Below are 19769 nucleotides of genomic sequence, written 5' to 3'. Positions count from 1 at the left end.
CCATGAGGGCTTCTAGAGCATGATGGTCAGGTATGAGAGAAAACCCAAATAAGCTCCCAAAGGAGTTAGACTAGTTCCTATGTCCCTCACCTCCTGCCCTCATGCTCCAATGCTCTTTACAGCACTCCTCTGGAAGTCACTGCCTTTGTGGCCAGTTGGGCGCTAGAGCAGCCCCGTACTTTCGCAGGACTCGCAGTGATTCAGGCTGTGGATTTGCTCTAGGATGATCTCCAGTACCCACTGCTTAGACACCCTGAATACCGCAGTGTCCTGGGCCTAATGTTTGGTGTGATTGGAGCTGAAGTCTTCTCCTTTTCTGCACTTTTTCCTGGAAAGGTAAAGGTATGAAGCATGCACATCTTTGGTCGTGTCTGGGAATGGACAGTATTCTGCACTGCTGTACATACCAACTGCCTAAGAAACCAGTAGTCCAATGCCAAGCTTTGCAGTTGTTATGAGCATCACTGGGATTGGCTCATTCCTAGGGAAATATGACTTGGAGCCTTAAGGTACAGACTGGGGTTTCCAAAGCTGCTTTTGAAAATTCCCATCACCTGGCTTTCATGTGAAGTCAGGCAAAGTTTGAAAATGTCAAGGTATTTAAAAACAAACAAACAAAATTTAAAACACCTTACAGAAGGGGTTTCATTGTTTTTAAGTTTGACAGAGTCTTCTTTCAGCCCAATTTGATTCAGGCTCATTGCTGGTTCCAAACCTCTAAGAAGGCATTCTGCTTCACAAAGGGTTTGTTAAAGACTTGGAACCAAGTTTGGCAATATTTAAAAAAAGTTAAGTAACAGGGCTGATGATTGTACTAATCTGCACACACTGAGCTGCTCTATACAGAAATTAATGCCATAACAGTTTACTGAGGCTTGTTCTAGAATAATCTTAATTGGGAAGAGAGGATGAGTTTCTGTAATTGCTTCATAGCAGGTTTCATTACTTGGATTTATTTTTCTATTGCACTTTATTTTTTAAATAATAATTGTTTAATTACATTACTTTTAGGAAATTTCTTCCTGTACCAATTGAATTTTAAAGTTTCAATTAGCAGATGAACCTTATTTTTTGTGTTAAGTGTTTCACTGCAATGAATGGACTGTCAGCTTCAGTGAACACACATGAATCTTAGTGAAATCATTGACAATTCTGGTGTTCAACACTACTGAAAATCTGGTCATAATGACCATGTTCAGCTTTGATGCAAGTCCTCTGAAGTCAATGGAGTTGCTCCAGAAAAGAGTATGATCCATAATATAACTGTGTAGGCGTTATCTATGTAGCAGTACTATGCACATCTTTTAGAAAAAAAAAGCTTCTGAATGACAGCAGTTTTCACTTAAGAAAAAATATAAGTGTCACAAATTTAACAAAATACAAGAATATCAAAGGAAATTCTACCCTGTGTTTGGTAAAAAGCCTTTACAATAAGGGCTTGGGGGGGGGTTAACATTATACATAGCAGAACACAGATGCAAGATGCAATATTGATAATGCCTCATTTTACCAGAAAAATCATGTAGCAAGAAGTGTCATTTTGTTTTATATTCATAGCCATCACACTATATAAAGCTGCTCCTCAGAAGCTGTGTTGTTACAGACCTAGACATGAAGGTTTACAGTGAAATGCCTAGACTCCTTAAAGCACTGCAGAGCCTCCCTGACTCAGCAGTTATGTTTTCAAAACATTTCAAAAACACCTTAAGCCTTAAGGAGCATAATTCTTATGACACTTCAGTCAATACTTAAGTCACTTTTGATCCAGTACTCGATTTAGACATGCAAATCCATGTTTAGCACTTATGCAGCCAGTAACAGGCCCTGGAACGTACTGAAATGTAGATTCGGTTCTGTAGCATCTCTTTCAGCACTTCTGTCTAAAAGAAATATCTTGACACCCTTTCTGGATAAATATGATCACCAGTATTTCAAAAAGGTGGAATAAAATTGAAGTTACTTGAGGTTTTAGTGAGTCAGAGTTATCAGAGCCAAACACATTTAGTCCTAACTGAAACTCTCACTATCCCTTCTCCACTGTTTCACTGCAGCCAAGTAGAAACATCTTTGCTAATATTTATGCTACAAACAGCACAAGAGAAAAAGCCACATTTACACCTCCGGAACTGCTGGGCCACCAAATTTCTTGTCTGTTGAGATGTCAGAGGCACCCTTTTCTTTTTCCTTTTCCAAGACAATAAGACTAATTTAATTCAGATGCATATGATTATCTCAAGTGTGAAGGGTAAAGCTCTAGTTTGTCTCCACGGATGTTCAGCTCTCGAAGACACTCCCCCGTGGAGTCTGAAAAATTCATCTGGAACAGCTGATGCAGCTTCCAACTTACGGCTTTATGTTGCTGCTTCTCAGGTCTTCCCAACTGATGAGCCATGATGATTTTTCAATCTCTTTACAGGTTATAAAATGCCAGCCCTGAGTTGTTTCAGAGATAGGTAACAAAAAATTTAAGCTAATGCCACTTACTTGGATTTGGTTCCCTCCAAAATCCTCGTGGGATAATGAGAAGCAACAGCTCAGCTGCTTTTATTGGACTAACCTTTTTTTTTTTTTTTGGAATAAAAAATGGTAAGAAGTGGATTTTACCCCTGTATTTGCTTTAATTTAAGCTTCAAGTGTGAGCTCTGAAACACAGTCACCCTTCAGAGAGTAGAATCTCTAGGAGTGAACACATCTGAGAATTTTGAAAACACAGTACAATAGGGAAAAAGCGTGCTATTTTTTTCCCTAGTTTTTAATGGATGACCCCTATTTAAAATACTTCACTAAAAATACAGAAATTCACTCCAAATGATCAACCCCAATCCTGCATACAATCTTTGTGATTTCAGCCCTGGGTGCTTAATAATTCAAGTCTTTCAGTAGTTGATAGTCCTTCTCTGCTAAGAAGATTCTTCATGTCTTCTTTCTCACAGGAAAAAAAAGTTGTTTCATTTTTCCACAGGAGATAAAACTAGCTGGTGTTGCATATATTCCAGCAAGGAAAAAGAAAAGAAAAGAAAAAGTTTCAATAAAGCAGACCCCTCTTCTCCTGGAATTAAAGTCCAGGTCTGTACAAAGCAGCCAAAAATGGTGGCTCCCTCTTCTTCACATTTCTGTGGTGCTTAGTTTGCTTGTGCTTACTGTAGTCCAGCCATACAGCGTTTTCTACTTAAGTGGGTATTTTGTTCTTAAGTTTTACAAATATATTGTCCTCCTAGAACACATGTTCTTCTACCACACATTTCTCATTGCAAATTCGGAAGAATCATAGAAAATTAATGGTCAAATTGTGCTTTCTTTGGATACGAAACAGCCATGTCATGGAAAATACAGGAAGAATGAAATAATACAGTCCTAAGAACTTCACGTCTACAGTCGCTGGATTTTTTCTTTTTAGTACATATTGAAAATTCTGGACACAGCCATTAAGAGTTAATTGATGTATTAATGAGTTTTGTGCTAGCTTTCCCAGTAAGCATTCTACAATGGCACAGAAGCAAATGCATATTGGCAATATAGTCCTTGTGTTCATTCCTGTCCTGAATAATCTTTCTTTGGAATGCAACATGAAACATTTTTTTTCATGTTTCACAACTTTTATACACACACACGCACACACAGTGGCATCAAAACCTCTCTAAACAGCTAGAAGTAGAAGGAATGTTCTGTGCCAGGTAAATGTTCTAGAGCTTTTTCTTCCAAACAAATTAAAGCAATCATCCACTTCAAGGCTCAATCAAATCTAAATGTAATCCACCATTAGCTTGGGCACCTGAGCCTAGAAGATGCTTTCACCCATTGAATATCTTCAAGGGCTCTTCAAAACACTCTCCACCAACAAAAAAGTAGAAATTCAGAAGCACATTTTCTTCACTTACTTATGATTGGAAGTGTGATCTTGGTCCCAGAAATCTCTTCACATCATTAAAAACATTACAGCAATCATCAACTGTGTATATTTAATATAGCTTCTGAGCAACGTCAATGGCTAAAGCTACCTATTTGTGGAATTAAAAATTACAGTTTATATAACTAACTCAGCTCAAGTCATAATAAGACTATGGAGTTATGTCATTATCTGAGCAAATATCACGAAGAAAAAAATCACCCTGCATGTAATCCAAAACCCATTTAAATCCACAGATGTGTGAAAGGTGAATCAACTGCTTTAATTCTTCTGTAATGATTTTTCCTCCATGTAACCTGAATGGATGAGAATCTCTATTTTTCACAGATATGCAATCTTCAATGCACTTTTCCAGCTTCCAACCCCTATATAATGTAAGAAGGCAGCTTTTCAGAACTTTGGCTGTTTCTTAACAGTTTTACACTGCCATTCTGATCATTCTGTTGGGTTCACCTGTAAGAGCATGAGAGAGCATCCTCTGCATCAGATAAAGGCTGCTTCAAAGCTACCTTAGACCAACAAAAGGTTTTGCTGGTTGATGTTACTGGGGTTTGAGCAAGCCCTCTATCTAATGAGTTTATTCTAAGAGACTATCATCTCCCCTTCTCGTCTGCTGATCACTACCTCCTCACTGACTTAAGCAATTTGGAGGCACTTGGGAAAAGAAGGTTCTGTCTGCTTAGAGAGCAGACAGAATAATGAATACACTGATGTAAAACTTTACTTGGCTTGCTCACTGTGAACACAGAATGCAGAAATATTGCTGAACATATTTTCTTGCAAATGTCCCATTCGTTAGAACATTTAGGGTGTATAAAGCAAAGCAGAGCTAATTATCACAAGCAGAATAATAGACTCGACAAATTGCATAGCTTCTCTTTTGATAGCTTCAGAAAAAATACCATCCTAATAGTTAGCCTGAAGAGCCCAAATTGGCATGTCTAGCCCATCTAGGCCCTTATTATAGGAATAATCTATAGCAACGCAGGAAAATAATTAGGGTTCAATTGTTCCTGGAAGTCTCTGACAGAAGAACTGAATGATTCAGCTGTGCTCTCCGCTTTTTCACGTGGTCTTCTAAAAAGGTATCAGTTCTCAAGAAATTCCAGAGGATATAGACCTTCCACTTCCACTTCTGGCTAACTGTATGTAGTGGCTTACTGCTAGCAAAATCAGTGAGTGCAGACGGGCTGGACTCCCTATTGGAGTCCTTCCATTGGAGGATGACCTGGCATTACTACCTCACTCTCCAGATTGTCTGTGAGCTCTGATCTGACATGTAAGAAAACTCTTGCTAGTGAGATATGCAGGTCAGTATCGACTTTGCATTTACCAAGAGGTTAAATCATTTGCTAGATAATGATCAAGGGTTACGCAGTTTGAAGATGACCCAAAGCAGGCAGACAGTTGACTATGGAATTTTTCTGGTGCAAATACCATGACTTTCAAGGTTAGGTGGCAGCTAAATAGGAATTAAGAGGATCAAAATCTTGGATATAGATGCCTGTAAGTAGCATTTGCATCCTTTTATAGAGAAAGAGACAACAAAAAAAGAAAAACCTTGAAGGGTGAGAAAATGGTCTTATTCATATTTGTATTGCCTTAGTGAATCCTTACATGTACGTTAGCAATTGGAAACTGATCCCAGACTTCTTAATTCCTTGCCATCTTTGTTTCCTACCTTACTTACAATCTTACAATAGGATAGTGGAAAATAACATTTCCACATAGATCTACAATGAAGTCATATTTAGAGGACTGAACAACAACACAAATACGATAACTGTATAACAATTTTGTAAGATTGTTATGGTGCGTTGGGTTATCCTTAGGGTGTCCTTGTTGGGGATTAGTTCTATCCAAACTGTTTCAACAGAAATGCTGATCCAGTCAAGTCCTGATCTTCCAGATGATGCAGATTTTTTAAAATCTGAGGATAGTTGAGATACCTGGGAAGCTGTGGTGGGACAGATACAATATGAGTCATAAGGTTAGCAGTGGATGGAAGACAGCCATTCAACCTATAAATGTCTAATTCAGACATTTATATATTCAAGGACATTTGGGAAGAAGGTTAGAGAAGAGGAAGCTCTGAATATAAGCCAGGATCTCTGAATAACTGATCATTTTGCCAGTAAAGATTTAAATATAACTTGCCATGCACTGACTGGAATTGGCAGTTACAGGGAAAGATCTATACAGCAATGACTCAAGCCAAATTAGAGAAATACATTGGGAATTGAACTGCATATGAAATATAGGCAATTGCTTTGACAGTTTTAATACTTCATGTGAGCACGAAAAAATTTGCACTGCTCTTGTGACCAGAAAATCCTAAATGCAAACATCAGGTTTGTCTCTAAGAATTTGTATTTCACTTCTTTTGTTCTAAAGAAAATTTATCACACCATGAACTTTATCTCTTTCATCTGATTTTTTATATGCATTTAGATCGGAGTTTTAAAGCTACCTCATCACAAATGGTGCAGATAGATGCCTAGGGGGATTTTCAAAAGGGTATAGATGACTAACTGCCATGGAAGTGATTTGGATTAGGCTTTAGGAAGTTTAGCAAGTGGCTGTCTTCATAGTTAGGTCTTCAAATACCTCTCAGCCTTATGTGACACTGATTAATAAGATCTGTTTTCACAAGTGTCTCATGACAGTCTAAAGAAGAAAAGAAGAAAAATTCCTTTTGTAAGTCAGGACTTGGGTCTTTCATTGTAAAATTATCAGAGCTGGCTAATTGAATAGGAGCGTTAGTTCTATTCTAGGAAGTGACTGACATATCTAGACACTTAATACTGGTTGATAGCAGTGACTAAATGAGTAGGAGCCAGGTTATACTTCAAAATCTGACTCCAAAGCTGAATTAATTCTGTTGATCCAGATCTTAACTCCAGTTAAATATTTACATTCTAAACAACTATCCCTGAGTAACTTTTGAAAAATATGACTTAGTTTCCATTTTCACTCACACACACACACAACCCAAAGTTGCTACCCAATATGGCTCATGGGTCTGCCTAAACTGCCTAAACTGCCTAAACTCTCTAGATGCCTCCCTTCTGGCTGAAAAATCCCCTAAGCAACTGCACTTCTGCTCTGGGTATGCCTAGAGCAGATTTGCCAATAGCTTGGAGCCTAACCCTCACCTAAGTCCCCCCAGACTCTGAAAACAAAGCAGGCCTGATCCGATGTTCATACATTTATAGCACTTGATACACACAGATAAGACTGAGCCACATGCTGAAGGGGATAATCTCTTCCCAGAGTTTTGGGCATGGCAGTCCAAAATTTTCTCCAAAATCTGAGAATTAAACACCATACTGTCCTTTACCAGACAACAGTTGAATACACATATCCCAGGAGTACACCCCAGGGACCAGGCTGTGCTCTAGAAGAGGAGCAATACTCTGTTCCTTCTACTGAAGCTACACAAGATGCACTGGGCTAACAAGCACCCAAGCCAGAGGAACCTTGGCATGGTCTCTGGTTCATCCTCCCACATCTTTTGCTACTATCCTGTAACTGAAACACTATGTATCTCTAGCTTCAGGATGCTGGTAGCAGAATATTTTTCAGTAGACTAACTGTTGAGATCCAGATCTTATTTCCCAGGGCAGATTGTCTTCAAAGGATATGGCTGTTGACAGCATATTTGAATAGCCCTGTACATGACCCAAACAACAAATTTCACAAAAAGGGAAATCGCATTTCTTCCATTCCACCCCATCCCATTCAAAGCAGTGCTGCTTCCATATAAACAGCTTGAAATAATCTGGCAGAGCTTATATTTCTGCACTGAACCAACAGCCCAGCTCAGTGAAGTACATCATACCTATGCTGAATGAAACAGAAAATTGTTGTGGCTCAGCACATTTGAAAAGCCCTTGGCAGATGTGATTTTTCCTTCCTTTGAGCCTGAGTCCATTTTTCATGCTGTTTTATTCTTTTCACTCCCCATTGAGTCATAAGGAACATTCACATGGATTAATGGTATTTGCGGGGAAAAAAAAAAGGAAATTGGATTTGGGAAGTAGGAAATAGGATTGGGAAGAACAGGGCTTTTGAACAAGTTCCCCACTTTATATCAAATTTTCTACAAAGCAGCCATTATCTGCCAAAGGCTTTTATTCACTTTGTATGTTACCCTCATCTGAATTACATATCCTACAACACTTTGTATTCTGCACTGCGCCCCCCTCAAGCAATCCAGTTCCTGAGCTATCACCTCAACTAGCAGCATATGGCTATCATCATCTTCATCTCAAAAGATCTAACAGGCTCAGGTTGAAGTATATCTCCCTTTAAGGAAAGTAGATCACAGTTCTAGATCTAATCACTGGAACTACTATTTTGAACTTTATTGAAACCCTGATTATAATCAAGGACACATCCTTATTTGTTTGATCTCAAAGCAAAGATTCTTAGCAAACTTAAACATTAAGATACTTAGGGGCAAACTAGGTATCCCTACTAGTTTTTCTGCCCTTTTCATTCAAAGACGACAGTCAAGTACCTTATTACCATTGTAATATACAATACAAGCAGCTGTTCCAAGCTCATATTCTAGTTGCACTATACTGCATGGTATTTTTCATTATACTAAGCTCATTTAGATCATGGTTTAACCAATATAAATTCCAAAGGGAACAATGTGCATTTTTACCAGTATCTTGACAAAAAGCACTTTGATCATTCCTCCATCTGCTGAATCCTCTCTTTGCTCAGCACTGGTGCAAGTGCACATGCAGAAAACTAACTGGATTGTGGTCTCCAAGCGAGATTTTGAAGGCACAACAGGCCCATACCTCTATGTTAGCTGCTTTCTTAACTCCTACTGTTCCTCTGAAAGGCCCATGGACAAATGAGTTTAGTAACGGAAAGAAAAAAGGAAAAGTGTTATAGTCCTGTTTAACATGTTGGTTTGTTCAAAAGGACAGTAGAAAGGTGCTGATTATATCTCTTGTGAGAAATGAAAATGACAGGTATGATTAGGTACTGAATTTGCTTTAAATATGAGGATTGACACTAAAAGAAATTCTCTCTCTCATGACTGCTGTGTAATTAGCATCCAGATAATGTTGTTTAGTCCTGTACTAAGGTTTCAAATATTAATGCTTTCTCTCAAAGTCATGGGATATAGTCCAGAAATACTGTCTACTGTCTTTTCTCTCCATTACAGTCCCACAAATGTCCTTTAAAATTGGCATATGATTATACTTATTTCCCTATATTTCTCAAGCTACTAATTTTCCAGGCTGTGCTGTCAAAATTCCAACAGTTACCCAATTTCTTAATAAAAATTATATGAAAGCTTTATGTATTTTCTTATTTCAGAACAGAATTGAATATAATGCTAAATATCCAATCAAGCTTCACCTTGTATTGAATTTAAATACAACTGTCATTCAGTCTATTTTGAAATACATTATATTACAAGGAAGTAGCACTGATCAAGATTAGATGTCATTTCTCTCTTACTCCTGGTGATACTTTGTCACTAACTTTTGTGATGATGCACTGACTTTAGTTAATGGAGTACTCATGTTCCTTTGCTTGCAGTCATGCCCTGTGTTGGTTTGATTAGACCTACTGTAATGGCTGGTTGATGATAAAAGAAAAAAACATTGATTATGTGTGGTCTGCTTCTCATTTCCAGTCAAGCATTCTATCTCAAGACATGAATAGTTCCATTAATTAAGTGAACTAAACATGCTGACAAGCATTCAAGCTAGTCAGGTTCAGGCATAATAGTCCAAGTGTTCTGGATTCATTACCTGTAGTCAATGAAAATTTGGTTATTCATTTAAATGAAAGCAGAATCAAAAACTATTGGTGTTTCTTATATTTGATTATGTTCCCAAGAATATATACAATACAATTTCCTCCTACTTTTAGAGGCTGTTAAGCTTCACAAGGAAAGACACAAATTATTTATTCCAGATGTTAAAAAGCCAATTGCATAAACAAATTCCCTCCTCCCCTAATAAAGAAATCTAAATAACAAGAACAAAACATGACTAGCTAACTTAATTCTTTAAAAAAGTTCTGCATGTAACTTAACAAGAATTTACGCTGAATCTTCTGTAAAACATGAATTTATTGAATAACATGTCAACTGTGCTAAATACTTGGTGTCTAGTGATAAAACATCTATTCTGTTCAAGTTTTCTTGAAAAAACTGAAGCCAGATATTCAGGACATTTTGTTCCTGTGCTTGACACGCTCAGCACTTGCCTTATCTTGCATTCCTTCCCTGTAACCAGTATCTCTCTCTTCTGTCTTGTCAGATTGTTAAGATGCATTTTCCAGTCTTTTCACCAAATTAGATCTATAGAGCATTTCTGGGTGCTACCCTTAGTCCTGAGCTTAAAATCAATGGTGACTGGAAATGGAAAAATCTTGTGACTGGAAATGGGCATATTTTTCCCTCACAGCATTGTAATCCATAAATCTCCTTCAATATGGTACAAGGCAGTAGGACGTTAGATGTGGCAGAATCCGCACCAGCACTTGACATTCCTCTCAGGGAGCAGCAAGAGTGGGGCTGCTCCCCGTGGGAGGATGGGCCAGGAGCTGTGGGCAAGTATGGCCCAGGCAGGGCAGGGGCCTCCCCAAGCAGCACTATGGTGGTGACAGGCTCTGCTGACAGTCCAGGGATCATCAGACAAGGCAAAATGTTGAACCAGGTATGGCGTCCATCCAGAAAGTCCAGTCAGAAGCAGCAGGAGACAGGACTAGACATAAGGCTGCCCATACCACAGGTTTCAAGGTCCGTCGAGGAGACAGGGCTGGGGAGACAGGACTGCCTGCAACGTAGCTCAAACAAGGCCTGGGCATCAAGTCCTGCCTCTGGGCAGAGGATGTGGGTGGGGGCCCTGGTGAGGCCGGTCAGGGTAACTGAGGCCTATTATTGCCCTAAGGGGGCTGACAGCTCCACAGGGGAAAATGTATTCAGAAATGAACGAAAGAAATCAAATACTAACTCTGTTAGGAGAGTTAGGAACAATTAGCAGCTATTAGAGAATTAAAATTTCTACATGAAAGAATGAAATAATTGTTATCAATTCCACTTAATCAGTATAAATAAACTACAAGCATAACCTACCCTATTTGTGCACAACATGACAAATAAAAAGAAAAATAGCCATCAAATACACAGTGAAAGTAATTTTATGAGTAGCATTCAAAGGGAAGCATAACTTTTAAAGACTGGCACGTATGTTGCTGCAAGGCAAAGATACATTATCTTTGTTTGAATTGTGGGCTCACACTGTGCTTAATCTGACCTCTGACATGTAAGTGTAGCAAGTCCCTTTGCAGACATTTTGGAAGACTTTCAAATCATGATTATAGTAATAATTTCTCATGGAACTTAAGAAATTATTGGACACCTGTATTAATTATATACCAAGTGATAACATGCTGTGATTGAGATCTTTCTCAGAAAATGTTTCAAAGCACTATTTTTTCCCATTCTGAATGCACTGATCAAGGAAACTATTCATGATTCTTTGGACTTTATACATGTATACATGGTTGCAGGTCAAGACCACAGAAATGAGAAGTACTGAAAAAAAAAACCCACTTAGGATGGTGGAAAAGTAGGCCATATTTGGAATGATTTGGTCACTTCTGCTTCTTAATATTTCAGCAGCCAGAGTGAAAAATATTCAGCTGTGCATCTCTAAATCTCCTGCTGCCTTCCTTCACAGAATTATGGGGAAAGGAATACTCAGGATGGGGGTGGGGAGGGGAGAAGAAACTTTCATCCTCACCCTCTTCCTGCTAGCAGAAGATGGAAAATAAAAGGGGCTTTACAAAACCAGTGTAGCTACTTTTGGTCCTGCTTCCACTGCTCTTCTTGGTCTTGATCACAACCACGTAGCAGTAAAAACTAAAACAAACAGTTCAGTGTATGAGATATTAGACCTTGCTAAGCAGTTGTCCAATTTCATGAGCTTTTAGTCCTATGAAAGAAAAATTCCACATAACTTCTCATACCCCTGGAACCTCAGTAGTGGCTAGGAGCTAGCTGACAATCCATCTAAACAAGCGTGTGTTTTGGTAGCACAGAGAGCACAGCACTCCTGCATTATGCTCCTCAGTTGTCCTTGTGGACAGCAATAAACTGGATGACCATCTCACGGTTAGTCTTCAGAGAAGTGAATCCCAGAAATCGTGGTGGGTGTTTTGGATCTTAATGGGACAGTAATGGAAGCCAGGGGCAGAAAGGGATTTTTCATTCCTGTCTCCCTTCCCCCAGCCTTCACAAAATGTAGCAGCCCAAAGCCATGGACTCCTACTTTTGTGGGCTTCAGTTTCCTCTTGGTTATAAAGATATATTTTAATTGCCAGCAATGATTCTCCCGGATTCTGAGCCTGGATTCTCAGAAAAGACTCCTATTATAAACATACAGTCTTAGAAGTTTAATTTCGGTTCTCCTGCAGCAAAATTCCAAGAGCCGCCGTACTGAAGAGGTTAAAGACCCCAAACCCCGAAATCTTATTTCTTACTTACAAATAAAGAGATTTGCAGTGGCCATATTAACATTGGTTTTATTGCTATCTGACATTTTGTAATACATTGTTACCATTCCAGTCTTTAATATGTAGACTACAAAAATAAACCATAGATCTAAAGTACACAGTATTAGTTTAACCCATAATCAGTATAGTAACAGACTCAAAGTATGCTACATAGGCACTTTACAAATAAGAAAAAGTAATTTAAATCCATGTTTCAAGGAGATTTAACATTAAATTCGAAATGTTACCTCTAACAAACTCAACTACCCACGAAGCTGCTAGTTCAACTGTTTTCAAACAAAAGCTCACTGACAGATTGTGTGTATTGATGTATTTATATATATATTTCAAAACAGTAATGCTCTCTTGTGCTTACTGAGGAGTTACAAACAATATATTCTTCATTTGAAAAATGTGTGCAATACTTCAATGCAAAAAGTATTCATTTTTCTTAATGAACAAGCATAAACAACTACATACACTATATACAGGGCATTAAAAAGTGAATAAGGCTGCTTAATCTTTTAAATCTGACACATATGCATATTGTACATACAGGACACACACACACACTAGAAATGTTGTGGATATTCCCATAAAAGTCCAAATCTAAATACTTGCAGAAATGTCCCCGCTACTATGGAAGTACACTCCATTGGACTTTCAAAATGAAGCAGAAGTTATTTCTAAAGTAGTTCTATTCTAGCAATACAGAATTTCTAGCATGGAGAAGTTATTTCTGGAGAAAAACATAAGAAATGACTACTTGATTGCCTCCAGACAATCTGAAATTTCTCATTGGTACTAATATCTGCATGACTATGCATGCAGGATATTCATTTATACACATACAAGAAAATAAAGTCACCTGTTTTAGCAGGAAAAAGGCAATATTCCTAATAATGCATTTTCTTTAGGAAAACTTCTCAATGGATATATACAGTATATAAAAAATCAATTGTCAGCATACAAAAATATAAGTGAGTTCAGTATCTTTTTATATATCAAAACCTAATCATCAAAAATCCAGATATCCTGAGACAGATATGCACTGTGCATCTAATTTACCAATGCCAGTGTACTGCTGGAGTACAATTAGAAAAGCATTACCTGCGTTCCTAAACAAGCATAAAAATACCTAAGGCAATGCATTAGCTTAAGAAACTCCTGTTTCCATCATGTTAAACAATAACGGTGCAAAATATGCATAAAACGCTGAAAGACAAATCCATGTAGTAGCTGCAAAGTAAAGAGTAAGGAACAATATTGTATATACACTACAGTTACTAATTTTACAAATGTAAATGAAAACAAATGAAAGATACATTCCTGTTTTGAACATCATGCTTAATCACAATGTGTATACTCACATTCAAGCAATTGTCTTAAATACATATGCTACATCTGACAATGAATTAGTGAAATAAATCAATGCTGCTTGTCATGATGTGTATTTCTCCAAGTAAAAGCAGAGCAACAAAACTGGTTCATTTTTTTCCACACTCAGAATAAGGGGATTCTAATAAATGAAATGAAATATGATTACTATAAATCCTAATTTGATTGTTTTGGCTGTAAAACAGTAGAGAGCAGTTCTGACCACTAATGTCTGCATAAAAAAAAAAAAAAAAAAAAGCAGATGCATTTGCTAAAACCACTGCGTTTTAGCTATCTAAAAAAACACCGGAAGATTGTAACTTTCTCAGTGGACATAGAATTGATGTTGGTTCAGGTGAAAGCAGAAATATGTACTTGAAAATGGATTTCTAAACACAAATGTGCTCAACAATTAGAAACCAGCACATACACCTTTTTTGTATTCATTTACATTTACAATCTGCAAGGACAATAAGTGTTATAAAATACTTAATTTGGGGAGCTACACTGAACCAACGCTCATTTCGTAGCATAAAGACTGTTTAACATCCTACTACTTATAGATGATGGTTACAAAGATAGTCCCAACATCATCAGCTCCACCTTAAAAACAACAAGCAAGTTCTCTTCAAACATGAACACTGCTACATGACTTAACCCTCCCAGCTGTTCAATCTCCTATAACACTCTCTACCACTGAATTATGGTAGTCAGTATTTGGTAATGTATATCTATAGAAGCTTGAATTTTATTCCCAAGAATATTAAACTTGACTTGAATAAAGACCTAGAAATTACATACAGAATGCTTTCCCTAAACTGGTATAACACATTGTCATAAAAAACAGATTGCATAATCTGTTGCAGTAGAAGTAAAGGTTTCACAAGCTATGGGCATTACAGTTCTTGTAAACCAGCACTCTTGGTCATCTCTACTCGTTGTCTGCAAGCCTAAAAATCTAGGAGAGGATAAACATACTGTGATGAGAACTGATTTTTTTATCCTGCATGTGTGCATTACATAAGAAATAAATACATCCTATACATTTACCAAGCAAGATAAATAGCTTTAGTCACAAACATACATAAATTGATAATTTAAGAATAGGCTTCTTCAATGTCCATCTAATTTTACTAGAACCCAGATGTGTTAGAATGTGCAATGTATTCTGAAAAGAGAGAGCTAAGAAAATCAGTTTGAAAAATTGCACGGTTTCAAGTGAGCACTGGATTTTGCAGAAATTTTGAAAAATCAGGCACCCACTTTCCACAGAGAGTCAATAGGAGATTTATGTCTAATTTCCTTTGAGTACTTTGGAAATCCTTCCTCTACATCCCACTTAAAATCCCAGGAAACTAAGGCTTAAGTTTATCAGACCCCTCTGAATATACCAGCCTAATTAGGTAAATTATTTTGCAGCACAGGTTCAAGCCAGTGCTTTAGATAATGAAGCTCACAGTGCTGAATAACTTTGACTACCTCAAGGTTAAGAAGAGCTTGAGGATCCAGTCCATTCTGTCCTTCCTATTATAAAACAACAAAAATTAGATACAAAAAACAAAGGGTCAAGATTTCTGATGCACGCTTGTGTGAAACAACAGCTGAAAAATCTGGTCCAGTGACTGTGGCTCACAACTATTTGCCCCTCAGTATTTAAAAGTGTCTATTACCCTGTGTTTTCAAATGCAGAACAAAGCAGTACAATTACCATATTACAGAAGAGACTATTTTGGCATACTTACATTCCTGCTGTTTTTCAACATGATGAAAAAGTGATCAACAGATTAGTTACAATAACATGTGTGCATGCAACAGATTTTGTCCTCTAGGTTATATTATACAGAATTAGCAGTTCTGTTCAGCTGACTTCCTCTGTAGTAACAACAGGCAACATCTCCCAGCAAGATCTGAGCTCCCGGCAGAGGCTGACCCCACCATTCAGAGCACACCACCATTCCACAGGGTTTGCAGCGCCGTCCTTGGCAGGAGAAGGTTACGCCTTCTATGTATTTGCGATTTCTGAACAAGCAATAACGGAAACACTTTTGGCACTTCTGCCTGAAGCGGGAATTATCCTAACCAATACTGCCTCTCTGAATAAAACACATCCAAAAAGAGGAAATACTCTGACTAGAATAGCAACTAAATAAATTGTGACTCATTCTTATGTACAAGCATTAGGTCATCCTAGACAAAAAGAGTAAGTTTCTACAGAGTAAAACTTTGTTTTTTTAAAATCAGAAAGATTTAAGCCTCCTAGTTTTCCATAACTATTAAAGAGTGTAAACTTCAAAGCACACAGGAGAAATTGTGACTTGTTTTCATTATTGCATGTTTTTGTCACAGTTTAAGGAAAACATTCTATATTCAAGGTCGGATCACTAATAAATTGATATGACTACATAAATATATACACATTGAAGATAGCATATGTGCAGACATATATATCTGTAGATATATAAAAATATTTACTTTCTTAGCAAAGTTAAAGTCTGTGTAAAAACTTAAAAATACTGAAAACTGTAGGAGTCCTAATTCCTCCTTTGGAGGAATGTAAGAAGTCCCCTATATAGCCTATGCAAAAAACACTCTTTGCAAGACAACAGCTTGTTCTGAATTCCCATCTATTTCTTTGTGGATTAATACATTTGTTGAAAATTTTATAAATAATTAGATAATATGCAAAAAATTATGTTGTGAGGTTTGATTGCTACAGCATAACTATAGGCTGCTACTGCATAGAAAATAAATTTTGTTCAGACAGTACAAGTCCCTCTCTAACAGAATGTGTAGCTGCTACTACAACAACTAGAGCTATTTCAGAATTTTGCTTTATTGTGTTCTGACATGAAATGTCATTTGGGGGCATTTTCTCTGAAAATACTTTGGCCAAAAAAGCAGCTAAACGCATACGTATTTTCCTGTGCCCTCTAAATAGTAGAATCTTCAATATAAATCTGTAACAGTTATGAAGTTACAACTTCACAAGAAAGAACTGAAAAGCTATAAAAAAAATTGACAAAATAATGTAAATGGTGGCATAAAACATTGAAACACCAAAACTTACACAAACATTTCCAGTTAAATGTAACAACATTGCCTCATCCTCATCTTGTATAGTTTTGCTAGTATAATACTGTACAAGAATATGCACAACTTTGAACAACTCTGAAATACAGAGGCACTATAATTTAAAACATCCACTAGACGTCAGAGTCTCAAATTCAGTCTAATTACTGAAGAAAATCAGACTTAAGTTCCTTCTCTCTTTCAATATAATGACAACTGAAGAAGGGTAAAACTGCACCTCAGATGCCATATTCACATTCCTTCAAAATGACTATGACAACAGGACACTTTAGGCATGGCTGTGTTTATATGAACATACGTTTATAGAAGCAGTCAGTCTGTAGTTATTAGGCACAATTCTGAAATTAGTTTTTATCCTTAAACCTCACTTACATTATATCCTTGAAACTTTAATTTCATTGTTATGAAAAGGTGAGAAGTTATGATGCTGACAGGAAAAAAAAAAAAAGGGATTATCAGTGCAAAAGGCCCCATATGAAGTGCATACCCCTTATCTAGGCTTTTATTCCTTCCACAAGAACACACCGTGCTAGCTCAGAGAGAATCACTTCACTTGGACACAAGAGATTTGTGCCTATTTCGTGTGGCTGAACAAGACTGAGCATCTAATGAACCCTATTCCAGTGTAAAATTCCCAAGGAAAATTCCTGTTTTGCTAACATAAGGCTGGAGCGCACAGATTCCAGAAATGCTTTTTTTGGAAGTCATATTCCAATGTCAGTAGAGACTATTTAGGATATTTCTTTCTTTATCCTGAGTAAAGGGCTTTTATTTATCAAAGCCCCAGGCACACACTGCTACAATGCAGGTAGATTTTATAGTCCTGGTGTCCTAAAAGCCAATATTTGATTATTTTCTGGAGTAGTTCTCCTCATTCTTCTCCAACAGGTGGTGGTGGCTGGCATAGTTTGTATAATCTGACAGAAACAAAAAATAGAGCAATCATTATTCTGAGAGCTTGGTCTCTATTCAAATAGGTAAATTTAGGCAAGACAAACTAAATCTGAGTCTTCTTCCATTGCAAAAGAACAGTAATTGCATTGAATTCAGTTTAATAACATTGATATAAAACCAGGAAAATCTTGTTTATAAACATGACTGTTTGTTTACATTGACAGTGGTATTATTAAAATACACACCTGTAAGTAATATTAAAAAGACAGTAAAACAACATTCCTGTTTAGTCAAGCTTTTATACTTCTGCATTGAAGAATCCTTTCTGAAGGCAGCGAGGTCTCCACTAACTCAATAACCAACTGTTGCTCTGAACTTCTGTATTGGAAAAGTTGCTTGGTGAGTGCTACTGCCTCAGTTTTGTTTTTGTGTTGGCAGTCAGCCCTCGCTTTCACACACTTTTCTGTAAAACTGATGCTGCGTGGTCTTGATCTCCAAGAACCCAAGACAGATGTCAGACACACGGCATGTCAGCCTGAAGATTTTGAACACCCTTCCCCCGCCCTCACGCTCCCCATGAAGTCAAGATCAATAAGGTTTGGTTCAAAGGACTACCACAGTAAAGACTGAAATAGTCAGCCACACCTCCATTTATGAAGCCTTTCAAATTTCTACTAAATCCTTTGGCATGGACTTGGTTATTAAAAAGTGTTTGGAAAGTTACCCTAATGTCAGAAATACAGAAAATAAAGGGCAATCATTCTGACCTCAGGCTTAGTAAAAGAGGTCTCTCTGCTCTCCAAGAATATCCAGCATCTCCCCTAGAACCACAACAGTTTGAAACAGCAATAGACATGATCTCATTTGGAGATTATGTATTTTCCTCAGGTAAAGTGTATCACTGAAGCAATAATAAAGAGACTAAGGAGTTGGGTGTGGCAAGGAGAAAAAGCATTAAAATCCAAAGGGAAAAGATAATAATACTGCAAATGCATTACTACTGAATATCAAGAGTCTATGATACTGAAATACGGAAGCAAAAAGAAATAACAACAGGTTTGGTAGGTCTGGCTACAGGTAGGGTGGTGACTCTTCCACTGTTTTGGAGGCTAGGGTTGTTTGAGATGCTCCGGATATATGAGTTTTCCATGTATATTTTGCAAACTTGCTGGCTAAACATCACGTTAATTTATATCACTGCACTTTAACTAATCAGGCATTTCAAAATCATACTACAAGTCGACATGGAAAACAAAAATCTGGACATGTGACAGAACTCCACAAGCAATTGAAGATCAGTCAGCTGCTGCTTTATTGGCAAGTTGCTCTGCCACTGAAGTTACCTTAGGCGCTGTCTGTATGGTAGCCCTTGTGCACACTGAAAGCCTCTTCACACCACGTCAAGTATTCCCACCTTGTGAATACTGAAACCTCTTCACACCATGATGTTTCATGACAGAAAAAGTACTCTGTGACTATGCAAGAGCAGGGCAGGATATCTGCTGTTCTCTTTCAGTTCTCTTAAGAGTCAAAACCCATGGGACACTGACAACACACAATTGCAGGGGGCTAAATAACTTCTCTGAGTCTCACTGTAGGCAGTACTGTTTCTGGAGGGTAAGAATGAGGAGCATCAGTTCTGCCAGTGGAACAGCAATCGCAATGCTGCTTTCAAATCTTCACCATAATGTGTCCTGAGGATCACTTCCACACTGTCATCTGGTTGCTTGGCCGTTTAAGGTCAAGTAAGCATTGGTGCAGAAGCCAGTGTATTTGTCAGGACACACACACAAGCCAACAGACATAGTTCTCATATCTGTCTACCAGTGAGAGAATGAGATGGCCTGACCTTTATACAGCTGAGTATGTAGAGAAAAATAAACCAGGGCTTACTCTGAATTATTTAACTCTGTCGGTGTAATAAATCAATAATACTCGCAGCAGGCAGAAGACAGATAGACTGACT

General features: G+C 37.6%; 1 protein-coding gene across 1 annotated transcript in view; it reads right to left on the bottom strand.

The window, feature by feature from the left end:
- Positions 1-12472: 12472 nt before the first annotated feature.
- PREX2 (phosphatidylinositol-3,4,5-trisphosphate dependent Rac exchange factor 2) overlaps positions 12473-19769 on the bottom strand; it is a 142057-nt gene continuing 134760 nt past the window's right edge. The window contains exon 40 of the mRNA XM_026076953.1: positions 12473-17826. Within this exon, the coding sequence (XP_025932738.1) occupies positions 17781-17826 (46 nt within the window). The 3' untranslated portion in view covers positions 12473-17780. The remainder of the gene's footprint in view (positions 17827-19769) is intronic.

This window comes from Apteryx rowi, unplaced genomic scaffold (assembly GCF_003343035.1).
Source record: "Apteryx rowi isolate R43461 unplaced genomic scaffold, aptRow1 scaffold_444, whole genome shotgun sequence".
Classification (NCBI taxonomy): domain Eukaryota; kingdom Metazoa; phylum Chordata; class Aves; order Apterygiformes; family Apterygidae; genus Apteryx; species Apteryx rowi.
This window is presented reverse-complemented; position numbering and strand designations above follow the sequence as displayed.